Genomic DNA, 20845 nt, shown 5'->3' on the forward strand with positions numbered 1-20845 from the left:
GTGAAAGGACTGTACGAGCAGTCACCGGGAGATTCCTTTAAAACGAGTGTAAAAAATGTATTTCTTAAGATAAGCGTTTTTTAAAGCGATCGTTCTGTTCCCGCGGTTTTTCTTTTCGGGAAATATTGAATGTTAATAAAAACGAAACGTCTGGCGGCGAAACATGAACGTGTCAGTTATATAAAATAGACAAGTAATATTCTACATTCATCAATAATCGATATTCGAGTTCCATAAAACAGAAATATAGGTCAGTTCTGTTTGCTTGTATTTTTCGGAATCACGCAAATATCGGATCCGATTTATATGGAAGTTCCTTATTACTTTATTTTTTTTTTATTTTGGGCGGATTGGGGCGCGCCGTGTAGCGTGGTCGTATTGCATTCTTTTAAGAGATAAATCTTATGAAAAGCGACCTTTGCCACATCTATAACTGATACACGATATCTTTATCTTTAAAACATGACAAAGCCGTATCTATCTATCTGCCGTATATAATACCTATTTAATTATTTGTATATGTGTAGATAAAAAATATAATTATGACTTTAATTTAATTCATTTGCATTACATATTTAAATAAATAATATCTATATTCATTAAGGCTATCCATCACGTTTTAAAATTCGTCAGCCACACGTTTTAGCAAAATACGTACGAAGAGATCGCTTAACGATAATACTTACTATGTTATAATGAGGGTAAAGTTAATGTTCTTAAAAGACCTAGGACTTTATTAAACAAATAAACAATGTCATTACTAAATAAATAAACGCATTTAGATTAGCCCAACACGTTCCACTCATACCCAATAATTACATTTGCTGCAGTTTAGTTAACAAGCAAATGAATGAAATAGCAAAACTAGGCTAAGTACTCGGCAACTATAAAGTTAACTTCAAGAAGTATTAAATGATTGATGATTCTGGAACGTTAAGGCTCCGTCGTCGGTCAACAAAGGTAATGACCGACCCAATAGGACACACATCGGTATTAGTATCCAACATACTTCATGTTCGCTAAATGAAAATCAATAAATTTATTTAAAACAAAAATATTACACTAGCCAATTAAAATTTTCTTATATTTCCTAATATAATATTATTCGATGAATGATTCAATGAATAGCGATATTCCTCCAGCCCCACTGTTCCACGGTGCATATGAGTATCCGTCAGAGCCCCGATAAAACATCCAGCGAGTTCTTTGTTCTATCCTTATAGATCGATACAGGCTCTATTTCTAGCCCGTAGTCCTGTAGTCCTCAAGTACAGGAGTAATACTAAAATTATAATTTAAATACGTCCGTTAGTTCATATTGTTTACCGTATAATATCATATTATGAGTGATCGAATATATTTCATTATTTGTTTCATGTTTCGCGATATTTTTAATGAAATGTTTTGATTTTCAATTCATTGTTTTAACTCATATTAAACCCACTTCATGTCGAACAAGAGACAACAACAACCACAATTAATTCTTAATCGTTAATAGTTGTCGTTGCATGCTTTTTTATTACCTATATTCCTCTATGTTATTGGTGAGCAGATTGGCAAATAGTCCACTTGACGGACATCGGTACCGTTAGAAATATTAACCATTCCTCACAGCACCAGCGCCACCAACCGCGACTACTTAGACGTTATCTCCCCTGAGCTGTATGTTTTTAAAATGAGATTTTAGTTTCTGATAAGATTTAATTCAATCAAAAAACGGGACTCGATAGTCGTTTCTAATTAATAACATGGTTGTAACCGTTGTTATTACTTCAAGCTGCACAAAACGTTTAACCGACTGTGATACACATTCAGTACTTTGTATAATAAGTTTTAGGTAATATGTAATTATAGTATATTAATGTCCATATAGAGTATATAAATTCATTTAAGACTATAAGATTATTCCAAATACACATATAACTAAAATAGGCCAACTTCATAAAGATTATTTAAAGAGTTATATCTGATTAACGAATCACATTTTCCGCGAAGACTCGATGCTTAAGTTGCTACCCTCGGACAGCTTATGAAGTGTGAATAGTAAATCAAATAACAAGCTGTTACCTACGTTGCGGCGTAAGCCTTTAAGACTTAGAGTACCGCACCGTACTGCTTCTATATTACTGTCTTGTACCGATGGAAATGGAAAATAAGTAAAATTGATCCTCTTTGGAGTGAAAATCGAAGACTCTCGACAGTATTGCTGGAAAGCCGTTAGGACAACTGTATCGCGTTTAAGATACCACCACAGAAAAGCCTTGGCATTAAAAATTTAAAATGTTCTTATGGCCACTAATGAGATCGGGTGTACTATACGAGGACCTTTAAGATGTACCGGCATCGTGTCTGTAAGGAACATAGCATTACGAAATTAATATCTGGGGTTAGAACTGCTTATAAGTGTGTGCTAACTATTAAAACAGTATTATTACAATTACCAGTAACTGTGCCGTAATACCAAATTCTACATTACAAATACCTATATATTAAATATACGTCTGACGTAGTTTTAAACTTTGTCAAAATTGACTTCGAAGCTCCGAAGCATTAACAATTTTTCGTTTTGTAAATATCGCAACGAATAGAGCGTACAATTACGGACTGCACATAGACAAAATGCCGATGAGAGCAGGCAAAAATTTAACCTTACAAACGTCAGTCATTTAAAAACGATTGAATCGTGAACGCAATCGACCGAGCCACGAGTCCCGCTGCCGGTGCTTAATTAGAGCGCAATTTTAACAAACGCAATGTTCTGGTAAAACAAATATTACTCCGCAAAGGGCTATCTGCATCGATGGCTAATTTTCGAACGTAATGTGACAGTCGAGATATATTTTAATTGCACTTTTAGCTTCAGTATTAAAACCAAATGTAAATGGATGTGTTCGAGGAACATGACCGTGGTACATTCAATACCTAATACAGTCTGGGCGTAACCACTCTCTCATCAATTATCGCCAAACATCACTACTCTGAGCCGAGATGGCCCAGTGGCTAGAACGCATGCATCTTAACCGATGATTGCGGGTTCAAACCCAGGCAAGCACCACTGAATTTTCATGTGCTTAATTTGTTTTTTAAATTGAAAACATCGTGAAGAATCCTGCATGTGTCTAATTTTAACGAAATTCTGCCACATGTGTATTCCACCAACCCGCATTGGAGCAGCGTAGTGGAATATGCTCCAAACCTTTCCTAAAAGGGAGACAGGGCCCTTCAGTGGGAAATTCATAGTCTGTTAACATATGTAATGAATCACTACTCTATATTGGCGTGTGTTACGGTTTGATGCGCGAGTGAGCCAATCACCGACCCTAGCGAGGTGCATATAGATCCTCTGGCGGGCACCGCATATAAACTACTAAAACAACATTTTAATAAAGTATCTGTTATTAAAATTTTATTTTAGTTGTTTTTTTGAAAAATCGCAGATCGCAGCAGTGCGATCAAGCTGCCGACTGTTCTGGAGCTGGAGTATGTGTGATAAAGTCTAGTTGGTCCGGAAATCTAAATAACGTCGAGGAAAACAATTTAACAAATCTGCGACTCGGGGTCGCGAGCCCCGACACTTCTTTTCACTATTACTCGGAAACGTTCGTCTAAATAATTTAATTCCGTTTCGAGCAGCCGCTGAGCTAGAATACGATTTCATTGTTTAACAATAATGTTATCTGTAATTATAATTGCAATTCATTTTTAGGTCGCGCTCACTGAACCCACTTATACAATTGATACACTGCGTTTCATCAATGAATATAAGATTTTGGTTGCACCAAAATTATTGTGATGACAGTTACAGTATTAGCGCGAGAGCTTTAACGATATATGCGGAATCAATTTTGTATGGAATAGTGTACTACGCTTCACGTTTGCCCGAAGCTTCGTCAGCGTGAAAAAAAAAAAAAATAATATTTTTACGTTCTGAACAAACTTTAACAGCCTATTTCACTCACTGCGGAGCCGGCCCACATCTTTGTAGACTTTATAGTTCTCGACGTTTCGAAACCGCTACAAGTATGAACTTCGCGCAGGATTAAAATGATAAGACAGGATTAAAATGATAATACAAAATATCTTAATTGTAACTTAGCTACTGAACTGTTTATGTATCTAAATTGTATTTTAAATTTGTATTAAGTAAGTAAGTTAAGTAAATAAGTAAGTTTTTTTACATTGGTTATTATTTTAAATAAATTTTGGGGGAATTTTAAAGAGCGACCTTTAGTACGAATTTGGTCATGTTCGAATACGAATTTCCACCAGCGTCCTTTCTGATCATTTTATTTCGGTTGCTTTGAAATAAATTCCTAGTTTTCATACATTTACGGAAAGCTAATTAAAATAATCTGCCGAACAAGTTTCATAATGTTTTTTTTTTTTTTAATTTTTGAAGTTGCAATTTTGACTTATTTTGAAAAAATCTAAAAAACGTGATAACTCAAAAATGGTTCACTTTTGCATTATGCATATGGGGGCTAAAATTATAGCAAATAGTCACCCCTATCACCTCCTATCGGGAATACGTCGAATTACCAATAACCCTGTATTTTGTATTTATTTCTTTAATTTTTTTTAGTAATAACTTTTTTACATAAATTAAAATATACTTAAATATTTTACGTTTTTATATCAAAATTATTAAGTAGGTATATCAATATATTTAAGAGTGAATATATAATGGCTAATGTAAATTAATGTAAATAATAAAATTATACGCATCGTTATGATAAATATATTTGCTTGAATCTCACACAGTAATGCATTGATGCATATCGATTAACAGATCGATGTTTCCGTCGCACAACATACTGTTCTTTTCACAATTTTTCAATAAAGGACATTTTCTACGGTATATTTTTAATATTCATGCATCAAGAGCCACGGAATCCTCAAAGGGTCCGTCGTGACGTCACACGTAAGTATCCAGTGTCCTCGCTAAACTCGACGGAAAAATCTCGGTCAATCCGAATTCAATTTGCGCCCAACCGATACATTGGCTCTTTAGACCTACTCCTCACAGTGTACTCCCATTTTCTGTTTACGTTTCTGGATGAGTTCCATCTGCTGGACGTACTGCATACTGCTACCAGTATGTGTGATAGTGTTAATATACAAAAAACTGATAGGATCAACAAATTACTTTTATCTAAAAATATTTTCAAACAAGTACGTATATACAAAACTTAAATTTCCCATAAACATAACAACATAAACATAACAACAAAAACAATGTAATATTAAAATATTTTTTTTATTTATTATTTCTTAATTCTTAATGTGTTAGCCTCACTTAAGTAGGGCTTCACCAGGCGCGAGCTTCACTAGACATCGCTTTGAAATGTGACCCTTCGTGACCGCTAAATAAAGTCCATTTTGAGGGGACTAAAGACGTAGTAGATAAGAGGAAGAGGTCTCCTGTTCGTAGTACTTGTTTTGGATCGTCGTTTCCGCCAGCGGAAGGCGCAAGAGTGTGGAACCTAACCCAGTATGTGTGAGACGTGTAACCAGCGTTATGAACGCAGTGGGCGTTGGCTCCCGGTCGTCCTGTCGTTGTTGCCTCGCAAGATGCGCGCATTTTGGAAGGTTACCTCTACGTGTCTACGGGTTTATACTAGAAATGGATGTTGAATAATATTTTAGGGCCACTTATAAGTACAATCACTGATTGGTTAATGAGAAAGTTTTTCTTTAAAAGGTTAATAAAAGTTATTTTATTTAAAAAGTATTTCGTTCTCGCACATATTATAGTGACATACAATATAATATGGAATTGACTGTAATTATTGTGATGTAACTTGCGTGGCTATTGTCGGAGCATTAAAGTGGTATTGAATTTTAGTCAAGAAATGACATAAGAGCCAGCAAATGAATATTTATCAGAGACTTGAAAAAGATGAAGGAATTCTACATCATGGATAGGACTTACGGATGGGACTGGTGCAAGCGCAACCCACTCACCATGTAGTGAAGTGAAGTTTACGATGACAATAGAGTTGTCACCGTAAACTTCTCTTTTTGTCAAATAATTTTATTTTTTCCGTGACTATTGAAAAGCTTTAATGTTATCAATAAAATATTTAGCGAAAAAAATGTTCGTAACATGCTAATTCTTATGTTTATTATTATGGTAAAATTTTCTCGAAATTCGACTAGTCAACTCTTATAGGAGCTAGTTTCAAGATCATATAAATAGAAAATCAAGTTGCGTGCCGTCATCCACACAACACACATAAATATAATCGTTAAGTATTCGATTCATGTATTATTTGCAATATTTATATGCAATATGTTCAATACAAATGAAGTATTGATTGAAGAACTGGTTTTACAATAATTACAACGTATTATACAAATTATAAAGCCGTTAGATGACATCGTCGGGGGTCTGAAAAGCGACAAAGGATTGCATTATGGTCGAGATGCAATTAATGCGTGCCGAACACACCGGCGATAGCCGGGGACGGTGGGAGACGGTGGGGGACGGTGGGGGCGGGCGCGGGACGGGCGCGGGGCGGGCGCGGGACGGCCGCGTGACTGGCGCGGGACGGGCGGGACAGCTTGACAGGGAAGCTCAAATAAACTTTGCCCTATTTCTGCCTCGTATCTATGCCCATTGTTACATGAAAAATACTACGCAGAATTGTTCAGAAGAGACATTTAATTTTTCGAAAGATAATAATTCTAATTAATATTAATTTCTGCTAAGACCATTCCGTTTCGAGGATCTTCAATAAGTGCAAGTTCGATTTGAAACGCGCTCAGAGAAACGGGTTGTTATCGCAAGTTTGCTTTCTCTCACTCAAATATAGCTAATTAATTCAGCCACTGGAGGTCAGCCGCTGGACTGCTGGATAGCTGAATATAGGTCGCCCGGTGCGCGGTTTGTAGTCATAAATAAATAGCAATTAATTGCGCGCGGTAATTACCTTAGGACCGTAAAAACTATGCTGGTAGCAGTATGTGTGTCATGTCACGGTTGTTTTGTTGATATTGAAATATCACAACTAATGCTCACTAAACATTGAACAGTGATTACATGCACTCTCTATGTACGCACGACCGTGAGGGCGTGAAGAGGGTCGCGAGGGGAAGCATACCCCCTCATGCTTCCCTCCCATCCCATCTAGTTAAGACGGATGTACAACTATCAAATTATACATAAATGTGGAAGGAGCTAATGTCAACCATGATTTAATACATAAGTATTTACTTATTACGAAAAATCGATTTGAAAATGTAAAGTATGACAGTTTAAAATACAATTCGTTGGATGATAAAAGTTTTAAGCGATACTTCTTTATTTATTTTTCGCGAATGTAACATACATACATGTTTAATACAAAATGTTGGTAAAATGCTAAAACTTCACGTCGCCATTTTGTTTGTTGGAGGATTTACAAAATACTGTTTTTTAATCACATTTTTATGACATGTCTTCGTGCATGGAGTTCAAGAGTTAAAGACGAGGTCAAAATCTGTAAAACAGGGCCGGCAGGCTTATATTTATTTAGGCCTATGCATCTACATGTAACCGCAGCTAGATTTTCTTTCTGGAGCGCGGTCGTCCCGTGGTCTTATTTCGAGTTCGAGAAGACTCCAATTGGTTGAATAAAAGTGTAATGTGCACCTTACATTCGCCGTAAACGATTATTTAAAAAAAAAATATTATAGAGAGTCATTTGACTTTGTTTGCCAGCCAATAATATTGTAAATATAACTATATATACCGCTAGTACAGCGTGGTATAATTTACGTGGTATAACTTAATGACGGTTTGTGAAAAACGGTTATGCTCGTTTACCGGAGAAATGTTGCACGACGTCAAAGACAAGAAATGAATTTCTGGTAATAGTAATACTTTAGTAACATTTTGATTACTTCATCAGCACGATTATTATATTCAAATAATTATTCGATTCATTGAGTGATTAAATTAAATTACTTTTTGCAGAAAACAATACCAAAAGTTCGAGCGCGATTTTACCTTTGTCAATCAAAATTCCTAAGCAAATTAAACCGCTAAGTTTAACTGGCGCAGTTTATCACTGTTGTAAACTGACTTATGTAGATAGAATGCATGTCATGGCTTTCGCTTTACAGCTCACTAGCTCGCATGGTAATTACGGAAAAAATTGGCACATTACTTACTTGTGACTGCGATGTTATAAAATAACGTTTGACTCGTGTGTTGATAGCCATATATCATATACAATTTTAGGATCGGACAATAACGCGATGTTTAAACATATAATATGTGATTGTTATTTCGTTCGCGCCGTGAAACCGAGGCTGGCGGAACAACGACCTCTAGCACAACTGACATACTATATACATACATATTTACGTAATGGTCTAAATGGGCTTAAAGAATACGACTAAATTATGGTTCGTTTTAAAGCTTTGCAATTTATAAATTCATAAATATGTAAGCAGCACTAAAGCCTTATTACTAAAAGATTATCTTTGTAACTTATTTAAGTTCACACCTCATTTCGTCCAGTAACTTAAGTTGGAACGAAACTTCCTCTTGGCCGCTCCAGGCTTAGACTTTGAAATTTAAAGTCGAACGTAAAATGCAAATAAATAAGGTTCGTTTGTTCGTTTATGTATATCTCATAGATATATACATAAACAAACGTCTACCCCCTATTTCAACTAATTGCTCGGTCCAATTCATTTGGATTTGTCAGAAGCATTGCGAACATTCAACAAGTTATATAAATTCAGAGAGGCTTAAGGTGCGTTTCCACTGAAAACATTGGCGTTGTAACTATTTTAAGTCCCTCACGACACCGGCAATTTCATGATTTTGAGTCGATTTTTAACTTTATTATTTGCAACTTTGGGTAGTTGCTGCGTTTTTGCCCTTATCGCGAATATAGCTTCGCTTTTGTGGGAACGTGGCTTAACAGTATATCGATGTTCGACGGAAATCCCTGTCACGCAGGCTATGTCAATTTGACTTAATGGACCCCCGTATTAATGGATGGATTTGTTATGAACCATCCACTCAGCTAAATGTCTCGTCCTGATGCAATACATTAATGATCAATTTCATTTCGACAAAGGACCGTAAGTGTACAATTACGATATATTATATAGCATGACACTATACCTCAGGCAGATTACGCGAACCGATATGAATGAACCTATACGCGTAGTCGATGGTGAGAAGTGAGATTTGTTATCCTGAATCTACTTATTTTTGTCAACGTCAAAACGCACCTCGTGATGTGTAAATACTTCGTTGAGATATGAAGGTCAGACTGTATCGATCGAGCGCCCCCAGCGCACTGCGAGTGCACCCGTACCTATAGTTATACACTTTCGAAATAATATTCTGTGAATTTACTTTAAGGGTAACTGTTACGCAACATTGGTTTAGCATCTACGGTGCTGTCATCTTATCGTTCAATAGATCTTGATATCTTTCTTTATATCTTTCATTTTTGTCACTACAACTTTCTGTCATGGCTAATTTCATATCTTTTTCAATTTTACTTATTTTTTTTTTATATGTCTGATATGCTGAGAACGGTGTCTCGGTTTTCATACATGACCAGTATCTTTGGCCAAGTTTTATGATGGGAGGTGAACTAGTAAGCGGCATAAGGGGCTCGTTTCATCGCAATTAAAATACTGGCACCGAAATATAGCACATGAAATAACCTCAAATGTTTTGAAACTGATCATCAGTAACAATTTTGTTTAAGAAACAATGACGATTGGCCGACGAACTAGATACTGGGAAGTTAACAATCGACTTCAAACCGTATCTATTATGTGAAAATACCTATTTAAATTTGAAATGATTGGCCGGGTTTAAAACGACATTGTCACTGAAAATATAGATATACACCACAAAGATATCCGCTGTTATATTAATGGAATCGGATCCGAATGTTTTTATTTTGCGTAACGGCGCGGCAAGCGTCGGCCAGTCGTCATTATCATTCCACGTGTTTCATTGTTGATCCGCCCATGCAGGACTTTTTCTGTACATCTACAGTGGTATACTGTATAAGACTTTTGGACTCTTTAAATTTATAAATTTCGTTACCTTCTTTTATAATAAATACAATAATTTATAAATAGCATACAATTTAAAAACCAGCGGGCACATATACGTTTTGAAATGGGAATATTAGCGACTTTGGTCCCTTGAAACGAAACCATTTCCTTAATCGCTTTACTAAAATAAAAATAAAACAAATCTCAAAGAAATCATAACCGAAGAGCCATTTAGCAATAAAATTTATAAAATTAGAACTTAGTAAACAAGTTTTTTAAACACTACGCGTAGAATTAAATGGCTGTAGCTGATCAATAGCGATTGCTAATAAAATAATCATAAAACTGCTTATTTCTTTATAACAACTAATCAGGAAGCCAATCGCCATTAACAGAAGCCGGTTTTGTTAATTAAAACATAAAATAAAGATTTCATTCTGTTGTTTATATTCATTCGTATTTATTTTGTTTCGGATACAAACGAGACGTTGTATGCAAATAATTTAATTTATGGTCAGATTTTATGCTGCGTTATATTATCGGGAACGAATCATATTTACATGCGATTAGCGCATTCGGTGCGGTCAGTTAGCTCTGATGCAGCAGTGCTACCTACGCGGTTACGAAACCAGGGTTGGTCGTCAAGTCACTTGGCGCGTTGATACTCATTGATTTTATTTGATGTATAAACCGGCGGGCTCGAGTGTTAGGAGTTAGGAAACCAGAACTGAATTGTAACACCTTTAAATATTAATTTCGTTCACGGCCACTCGAATTATTCCGATTTCAGTGGCATCTATAATGATTATAATGTTACGTTAATGAGCGCCTATTGCAAAATATTCAAAACTAAGTGGACCAGAAGGTGGGTTGAAAGAAAGTTACATTAGAATACAAAGTTACTCTAAATTTTAATTTAAGTAGTTCCCTAAATCAATATATATTGTATTATGTAATATTATAATAAATCAAGCGTCAACGGGAAGGGCTTAAGGGCCGCCTGGCGATATAAAAAGTTGTAGGTTCGATCCCCTCGGGCTCTTATCGGCGGAGTAAATAGAAATATTAGTAATTCCCTATTAGGGGCTTTGTACTATTCTTTAAAAAAAAAGTTAAAACTAAATCGCTGACCGCCTGTATCTGAATCTCGGCTTACTTCTCCCGAACAACTCATCGGTTTGTGATGCGGTTTTCGCTAATAGAAAAAGCGATAATCGAGGACGGTTTATCATTTATTAATCGCTGAATTTCGACTATGTTTTATTTGTGTAATGTAAATATCTGGCTGGCCCAACCTTAAGAGATATATTAAAACTAAAAACTATAACTGAAAATTATAGGTCTTAAAAGGGTCTATAGAAAAGTCTGCGATAGTGTATGTCAGTCTTCCAAGACAAACTCATATGTGTATCTATTAGAGATTAGTAAAAACAATAGGTCATTTGCGAATGTATTTTCTGGAATGTATTATCCTTAATCTGATAAATACATATCTTAGATATATTAAAATAATGTTAAATAAATTATTCAAATGATTATTTTAAAATATATTACCGACTCCGAACTAACATCATCATAACTAGCTGAAACAATAACATTTTTACCTTGGCAGATAAAATTACTAAAATTTGAATATATGTTTATGTATATCACAGTCGCGGCCATTTTTTGTCTTAGATACTGTTTGCGATACCATAGCTTAGGAAAAAACGAATAACAACAAATTCTCAGGAAACTATTTTTTTATATTTATTTCTGTTACCTATAATTATTTTAAAATTTGGAAAGAAGTGAACATACATGATTTTATTACTATATAAGTTAGTCCGGTAACGATTACCGAAACAGGAATCAATGTAACTCAAATAAACCAAATTAGGTACGTGTATCCTTTACTATTGTTAGTTATCATATTCGGAGCGCGTTCTGTTGCATCATAGTCGAACGAAGAACAAAGAACGAATTGAACATGTTATAAATAGCATCCATAATACCCTGGTATTCATATTCGGACAGGTGGGATGGAGGCGGCCGAGCTCCCTCTCCGCCGAGCGGCCGACCAGCGACCCCCTGCAACTGTAGAACTTATTTACGTGACTGCATTCGAAATACCGTACGAGAGACCTCAGTGATGAGAAAGTCTGCCCTATTGTGTAGTCGACGAGACGTCAAAAATCTATTTAATCTATTCGCCAACTTTGAGCAACCCTTTCATACATTTTTCTATTAAATTAAAATTTTATGCCATTCAACATGCTAGGCGTTATTCTTGTGACGTAACCAACGGTAGAATCTATCTACGGACTTAGTACCTCGCGTTAATATTATATTGTAGTCGTTAATAAATGACAAAGCTTTGATGTTGACATCGACAGTTACGTATCGACAGTTACGACAGTCGAAGTTATTACTCGTGTAACAACATAACGTCGACGGTATAACTGAAAGAGTTCAAAGAAATTAAATTAAATGTTCGAAAATAGAAAAATACAGTTGTTGAATTAGTCACAAATATAATAATTTTCTCTGAGAGAAAACTAAGATACTTCAATTGGTTTATCCTTGTATGCGTATATGACTTCTGTAATTCAACTTCGGGTCTACACTCTGATGCTGGGTGAGCGCTTAGTCTTGTACGCATACATAATATTTTATTTTATATGAATAGTTAAAAGAACGTATACATTCAGATAAAAAATCGTTTATTAGCAGCTATTCTTAAAGATAGATGTATTGGTCGTAAGTCAGAAACTCACTCGGGTTAAATGCTCTGCGTGGGTCGTGGGGTAATGCTTTAGAGTGCTGTCTATAAACGGCTACCTCGGCAATGTAATACAAATCCGATCTTTAATCGGATTGAATGTATCCTGAAAGTAGCGCGTCCGAACTCACTCTTCATCATAATATATTATCAGTACTTAATCGATACTACTTGAATCAAAATATATTTATAGTTTATACAACACATGCAGGTAGAGCCCGGTATGATACTGCAGGGCTAGGACAGAGCTGGGCTTAATACGAAATCGGATCATGTTCCAACGCTATATTTCATTTAAAGTATCTTCGTCAATACTGCGCTTTGATAAATAACGAAGAATATATTTCAATCAATATATTCGAGAATAGGAGGATCCAAATTGAAACGCAATATTTGATGAATTAACTGCGTCAAATATGAATAATCACAGGAAACACTCGTGTTTGTAATGCTCAAACCATCATTGCTAACATCGCTCAACTAGTCCGCAGGATTCGAGACGGGCACTAGCACATACACGTCATCGGGAATATTTACGTATTTGACCACCAAATATTAATAGTTTTTTTAATTATAGCCAGAGTTATATTATTATTAATATTTTTTTTTATGTTTTCTTTAGCATGATATGATGATGAAGTCCAAATTTCGAAGTCCATGTATTAAAATCTATGTAAGTGCTTTATCAACTTCTATACATAGTAATTACGGAGTTTTAATAAATTATTATTAAGGAAACACCTGTATAGTTTTTAATCAGCCTGTCAGACAAAAGTCAACACTAAATATATTAAAGTACGGTCGAAAACGCCGATATCACGTGTTCGCTCACGTCACGCCGACATGTGTACCTACTCATACGAACTTACATCCATGATTGGTGATCTGTCTGTCCTTCTCCGACTAGTATTTTAACCGTGTTTTAGGTATAAACTATTTTTCCTCTCAAATGCGAAATGTTCAGCTTTGATTATTGATTTCCATATCAGCCTTCCCACGCAGCTCTCGTCCTATGGAAAAAAAAAACAATTCACTACGCACTAATAATTGAACTCGAATAAAACAAAAAACAAAAATAGATGATTAGAGTATTTGTTTTTATGTATTTATTTAATTCCTTTGTTACGTAGCCTTTACATAACACGAAGAAAACACGTGTACACACGTGTTAGCATAATAATTGTAATTAATAGTTTAAACTTATGCTAATTTACTACGAGGGACATGACGCGCTTATGATTCAATAGTATAATAATTACGTAACGGATAAACATGTCTCTTATTCCACAGCACACAGTTCACGATACTGACGCGGTCGAAAAATATCGATGACCGAATACCAAATTTTATAAAAATCCGGTTAACTCGATGACCTCTGTGGGTACCTTATGCAAGGGGTTAGCGGAAAAGCAACGACGAGCACAACAGCTCACGCGGCCGGTTATATCTCCGTTCATATTTTAGCTCAACAAGTCGCCGACATTTCACTTCTAAGCACTAAGTGTCGCTCCCCTTAGAGAGATGTATGTAGACGTATTTTAGATGTGTTATATATAAATGTCTCTTTGATTCCCGTGTGTGCGTCCGTAAGCCATATATCCGATTAAGTTGGAACTTTGTACAGATGTTGCCTTGCGTGCAGCTTCTGGTACAGAAGATTAAGTTGGTGGAGCGCGCCGTACTAATTCATTGCTTAGAAATAAGTATCCCGGGCAACATGTCGTGCATTAGCTACTCGTATTCAATAGTCATTTTATTAGTGTTGTATTGTTATGTATGCAACTCAAAAAGTTTTGCGGTTAATTTTGTCGCTGTGTCAATGAAAGAGAACATTCAAGATTCCAGTGGGTAGAGCACATAAATCTATGAATCTTCACCGAAAATTACAAAATTATTCATGACTTTATATTACATATTTTACAGTTCATCCCAAGTTCTGTGAAGAAAAACAACGTAAGGAAACATACGCGTTGTTATTATATCAAATAATTTAAATTTAATATAAATCATAACAATTGATGGATGTGCAAATAAACGGTTATTCCATATTTTATTTCCCCACGGAAACAGCTAAGAGATCAAACGTTGCTTATACACCGAAGAATTTTAATGGCAAATATGTGTGTGTTCAAACAAGGTCGTGTTTTAGTTGCGTGTTGTTCTACAGCCAAAATTATATTTTGAAGTTTTTAAATGCTTATTATAATTGTATTGTGCGAGCAAGGAAATTTACAGGCGAAACTCACAAGGACGTTATTACACTGCCTGTAGTCTATATATCTTTGATTGAAACTGTATTCGGACCTGGACGCGACAAGAACCCCGGCCAGTCTAGACGTAACTTCTTTGTGTCATGTGTTTAATTTCATAACATTTAAGTCACATTATACATATATCCAAAGGGAAGGCTTGAAGTATAATTTCCGAACATAAATGTGACTGTGACAACGACTGTGAATGTGGTACAATAAATATAACATTATTTATTGTGTTATTACAATATGCTTAATTAGTTAAAGATGTATTTCATGAAATATATCGATAAAAACGTTTCATATACTATTCATATCAAAATCTATATATATACGAATATTAATCTTACATATTATATAGATCTCATCTCGAGATCTCCAAAACCAAAGGTCCGGTTGACTTGAAATTTAGCTTAGTTACCTACTCCTATTGCGACGTAACCGCTCATTACGCAGGGCCGGGTCGTGGCCCTTGGCCCCGACGTGGGCAATCCGGTCGAATACATTACCTCATATATCCATTTATATATTTCTAATATATATACTTTCAACCGCGATGCAATTTTATTTATAATTACGATGTTTTTCTACAACATGATGAGAGTATGCTATATATAGTCCGCATGCTGGGCTCCCAGGAAGTTACTTCCTAATCGTTAAATCGCGGACCTACCATTAGGCAAGCATTTTTGAAAACTTAATCTTGAAGGGGAATGTGAACAGCTTTGTATGAATTTTACCTATGTCTCGAGTACCGTCGTGTCGGGACGGGAAGTTAACTGTTTATAAACGATAATGATAACTTTATAATTATTCCTGTACAGCCGATCAATTATGTCGACTTATTCTCAAAAACTTAGTCCTCTTATTTTACAAGTTCGTAAAAGATGTAAGCAGATTATTTATTATCATGTCGTGGGGCACAGTGAACAGTCTCGCGTCTCCCTACTCCTGTCTGTATACTTGTGACATTCAACGACTGCGTCCATTATAATAATATGACTACTATTATAATTGATTATATCAAATTTATACTGAATAAATAATTATAATATTAATTACTTAGACAAATAGAGGCGCACTAGAGAACCTTTATAATACTTATAATGTAAGTCATATACCATTGTGATAAGACTGTTTACCTACACTCTCGATTCAAAATATGTTCCTGACAGAGACCAGATGAGTAAATCATACTTACTGCCCCTTAATTCCTTACAGTTATTTCTGTGATAAGCTCTTACCCATCAATGATTCATCTGGTTGTTGGAAACCAAATGACGAATTATAATAATATTATTTTTTGTTACAGGAGCTTTCTTAGTCTTGACTTATCCTCATTTCTTGTTCGCGGACTTCAGGTACAGGAACGGCATCATTGGTGTCTCACCTTCAGAAGACGAACACAAGATTTTCGTTGAACTGGAGCCAGTAAGTTAAACTTATTACTCTATGGCAGTAGACCTACCTACCTGGGCTATATTGAAAAAAAAATCAATATTTAATTTAAAATAAAACCATACTAAATACATAATTCATTATTTAAAAAAAAATGCAGTGAAGATGGTTGGTTGTTAATAAGAACTCTAGGCAATAAAAATAAATCTTTATTTTAATCTCATACTGTAAAAAAGAAGTTTTGAGAATATTATTAAACGTTATATTTTTTGCTAATATATTTAATTTACATATTTATATTCGCAGTTTATACAACAATGTTTTTGTTCCAGCGCACGGGGACCGTTGTCCGTGGAATGAAGCGAGCGCAATTCAACATATTCATGCGTCAAATTACTTCGATACCTGCGACGCAAAACTTGCGAACTACGCTCACGCCCCTGGTTTGGGTGGAGGAGGTCACTATATTATTGTCTGACATTTGACATTTTTTATTGAATATATGAAATATGTTTGACTGATTGTGGCAACATCCGTTCAGACTCAGCTTCTATACCTCATAATTTCACTTGTTTGTCGGTATCTCGGTTTGCGTGCTGTATTTTCGGGCCCTTAAGAAAAAAAATACTGGTAGAGAACCCCTAGACAATATTTATTGCCCTCTTGTACACAAACTCCAGATATTTACACCGAGCAGCATCACTTATCCAGATTATTCGTAAATTCTCTAAAGTATATTCAGGTCAGGTTAGACAAACGACCGAGAAAACCTCACCTCATTTATATTTCCACAACTATTTACATTCTTCATAATCACTCGCACCTCACAATAATTGGTCACATTATCATATCACTTGTATGTAATGTGTCAAAATGTACCAGTTTTTCAGTTCAGTTTCAGTTGTTCAGTATTTTATGCCTGCATGAGTAACGGCCTCACACGTCACATTCATGTGTTTCGGTTTGACCGGCTTTTGAACTACATAGTGTAGTAACAACAAGAGTCATTTCATTTTCGATCCCGTGGTTTGCGGTGCCGTGCTGTATAGGATGACCATTTAGCATCAGTTGCCTTTATATCACTCTTTTTATTGAATTGATGTAATTTAATAAATATATATCCGAGTCATGTGACGCATAGATGTATATTTTTTAGTTTATTTCTCATTGTGTTAAAGGTGACTAGTGTGACCACAAGTCATGTTTCTTTTCCAGGGCATGTCGCTGCCCGATGAGTACGTGGACATGTTGAAGACACGACTGCTACAGAGACTGAGGCTTGTGGATATCCTCATACCTGTTATCATCGCCGTTTGCTGCCTGGTGGTAGTCATCGGCGTGGCTATATTAATCCGTTCTAGGTCTGTGAGAAAAAAAGGTGACGTCACTAACGGTAGAGAGAGCATACGACCTGCGACGTGATTGTTTTATTATTAATAAATATATTAGCATTGTTACCAGTTTACGCGTTTTATTTATAATTCCAACTTTACAATTTTTAATTTTGTCGGAACAAATTAGAAGTACTTTTTCGTAAATAGAATAGGGAGCATACCTGCCAAAATTCTACCGTATTCGATACGTACCTTGTTAAGAACAAGAGTGTTTTAAAAGTACTATCAGTAATGCCTTTATATGTCCTCGGTGACGTATATCTTCATATTCTGAAACGTATACACGACAAACTTGAAATTTCAGTTGTATATCACTCGAGTCTTAAGTGCCAGGGATATCTAAATCGATATGATATCAAAAAAATACTTAAAATCCACGGAACTGAAACTTGTCGTTATGTTTTAAATGTATGTATGTACTCTATGTATTTATGTATTTACTAAAGAATCTTAATAACTATTTTCAAAATCGTTAAAAAGTAGTAGTAGTAGCGGGATTCGTGCTAATGATCTAGACTGAAGGAAAAAAAGATAACAAATATTAACTTCTATTAAGTATACCGGGAAAGTTAAATTTTACAAAAAGTCTGCTCGTAAATGAAAACCTGTAGTTTCAACCATAACTTAATATTGTATTTGAGAAAAACCAGGAGGGGTGGCGGTAGGGTGCGGTGGTGTTAATGTTTAATACCCTCATGGTGGTCATGTATTGCCTGTTGAGTCTGACGTGCTTCACGTCGGCTTCTTGTCATGTTACTTTACAAAAATGTTATAGGACTGCAACTAATGTCTAAGTGATGGAAATTGAAAGCTTATATAAAATATATAACGCACCGATAAAGAGTTGCACTGAGTAAAATATTATAATTTTAAGACATATAAATACATTTTTTTTTCGTAAAAGTAGTAAGTTACAATTTAAGTGTTATAGTGCTAGGCAATTTCTTTTCTATGATTCTTCGCGGAATATTAGCCGTGCACATGAACGCTGGAATCTAACCGTAGATTACGAATATAATTGAGACAAGTGTTACCAAGTTCTCATGTGTTTATGTCTGAATCATACGTGGAAGGAAAAGAAAATCATCGTAACGATATCTCAACGAATCTGATCGCAGTCTGGTGCATGATTATCCGGCATTTGTCTAAATCAAGAGCCCAAGCCGAGCTGTAACATGTTTATAGACGAATAATTTACTTTACGTCTTCATCCTAACTGCAGTATTATATACACCATATCATTGCAATAGGATATATTGATCAAAAAGATCCCTTCTAATTTGTACCCTTTTTATTTTATCGCTATAGTTAGGTAGTTAGCTGGTCAAATGTAAACAAAATCAAAATCTTCACTAAATATAAAAGCATAACTTGCAGATTGATTAATAAGAAAATGACCACCGCGCCGGTCCGGAGATAAAAACCATAGACCAGGGCGCCAGCTCCACTATTAACAAATTATCACTTTGTGTTAGTGATCGTGTTATATACGGTTATGTATTCGCAGACTTGTCCCCTGAAAAGGTTCTGATGAAAGAAGATCAGGTTAATTTATATTTAAAATGGCCTGGAGTTGTTAATTTCATTCCTGAGGTCCTATCGTCTCATTAATTATATCTAATGATAATTGTTTACATGTAACTATTGATTTTTGTCATATCTTCCCCCAAAAATACGTCCCAAAATTATATATTTAAATTATTATTTGTTATTATTATTATATTAAAAAAGGGACGTTAAATTAAATTTTGCAATTGAAAAATATTGTACGTTTTCAGGGGTACTCTTGTAAATGTACACATTGCTAAAGGGTACCTAACCCTGTATAATATATGTGAAAAGTTAATTTATATGTTTAAGTTTAAGTAGCTCTACTCCAAAACTAATATGTGCATCCAGACTTCTTTAGGTAGATCTTTTAGAATTTCTTAAAAACCTTTCGTTTCGTTTTATACGTCACAAATTTATATTTGTATGTGTGTCGATGTACATTCAAAAACGACAATTTTAAATTATTCGAAGCTTTAGGACTCAGACTTGTTATAAAATAGATAGGCGGACGAGTAAATGGGCTGCCTGATGGTAAGTGGTCACCACCACCACCTTACGAAATATTAACCTCTTCTTAAAACACCAATGGGCCACCAAATATGTGAACTAAGATGTGATGTCCCTTGTACATGTAATTAGACTTACCCTTCAAACCACAACGATACTGGTTAATGCCGTTTAGCGGTAGAATATATGTGAGTGGTTGGCACCTACCCAGATTGTCGTTTAGAGGTAGAAAGGGTATCACCTACCAAGATGGGTTCGCTCAAAGCAAGTTTATTATAGTTCTCTTCTTGTAGACGAAACATCGACTGACATCGCATAAATAAAGGCGGTATTAGCCAAGAGTAGAAAGCTACAGGACTTCACACTGTACAAATAACTATAGGTTTGTAGGATTTTGCTGAACCATTTAAGGCTTGCAATTCACAGCTAACATTCCATGTGTCTACTGTCATGCTACATCAACCAGTCGATGTCATTCACTGAATAGATAGGCTCGATTGTTGTGCGACTCGTATTTATAACATTTATGGCTATTAAGTTTAATGCGGTCAAACAGAAAATCTGAAATACATATTTTTCCAATTCTTCAATGAATACTGGAAATGCCTAAACGATTGTCGATACGTCTTACGATTTATCCAATAACAGCCTAAATATGTGGATTGTTTCTTCTACTTTGCTTTTTTGGTATGGATAATAATTAACGTATGTCATCTAAACACGTAAAACTTCATAGTTATGACATGTTACGTATGGACCGTTCCTTGGATTAATCACAGCTGCTCCTTCCTCAATAATTTGACGTTGTAGTGCCTATAACTCACCTCAAATAACGGTCTATCCAATGCTATAATAATTATTCTACACAGACGTGTAATTCCTAAGATTAGTGCATTCAATCGTAGAAGCTTTCAGCCCTATAATAGACCAGCAGAACCGGCCACGCGTGTTGCTACATTGTATAT

General features: G+C 35.3%; 1 protein-coding gene across 1 annotated transcript in view; it reads left to right on the top strand.

Moving 5' to 3' along the window:
- The window catches only part of LOC113404110 (sensory neuron membrane protein 2-like), a 79541-nt gene extending 61652 nt beyond the window's left edge, over positions 1-17889 (top strand). Inside the window, exons 7-9 of the mRNA XM_026644880.2 lie at positions 16343-16461; positions 16761-16886; positions 17644-17889. Of these exons, the coding sequence (XP_026500665.1) occupies positions 16343-16461; positions 16761-16886; positions 17644-17850 (452 nt within the window). The 3' untranslated portion in view covers positions 17851-17889. The remainder of the gene's footprint in view (positions 1-16342; positions 16462-16760; positions 16887-17643) is intronic.
- The last annotated feature ends 2956 nt before the right edge of the window (positions 17890-20845 follow it).

Source organism: Vanessa tameamea, chromosome Z (genome assembly GCF_037043105.1).
Source record: "Vanessa tameamea isolate UH-Manoa-2023 chromosome Z, ilVanTame1 primary haplotype, whole genome shotgun sequence".
Classification (NCBI taxonomy): domain Eukaryota; kingdom Metazoa; phylum Arthropoda; class Insecta; order Lepidoptera; family Nymphalidae; genus Vanessa; species Vanessa tameamea.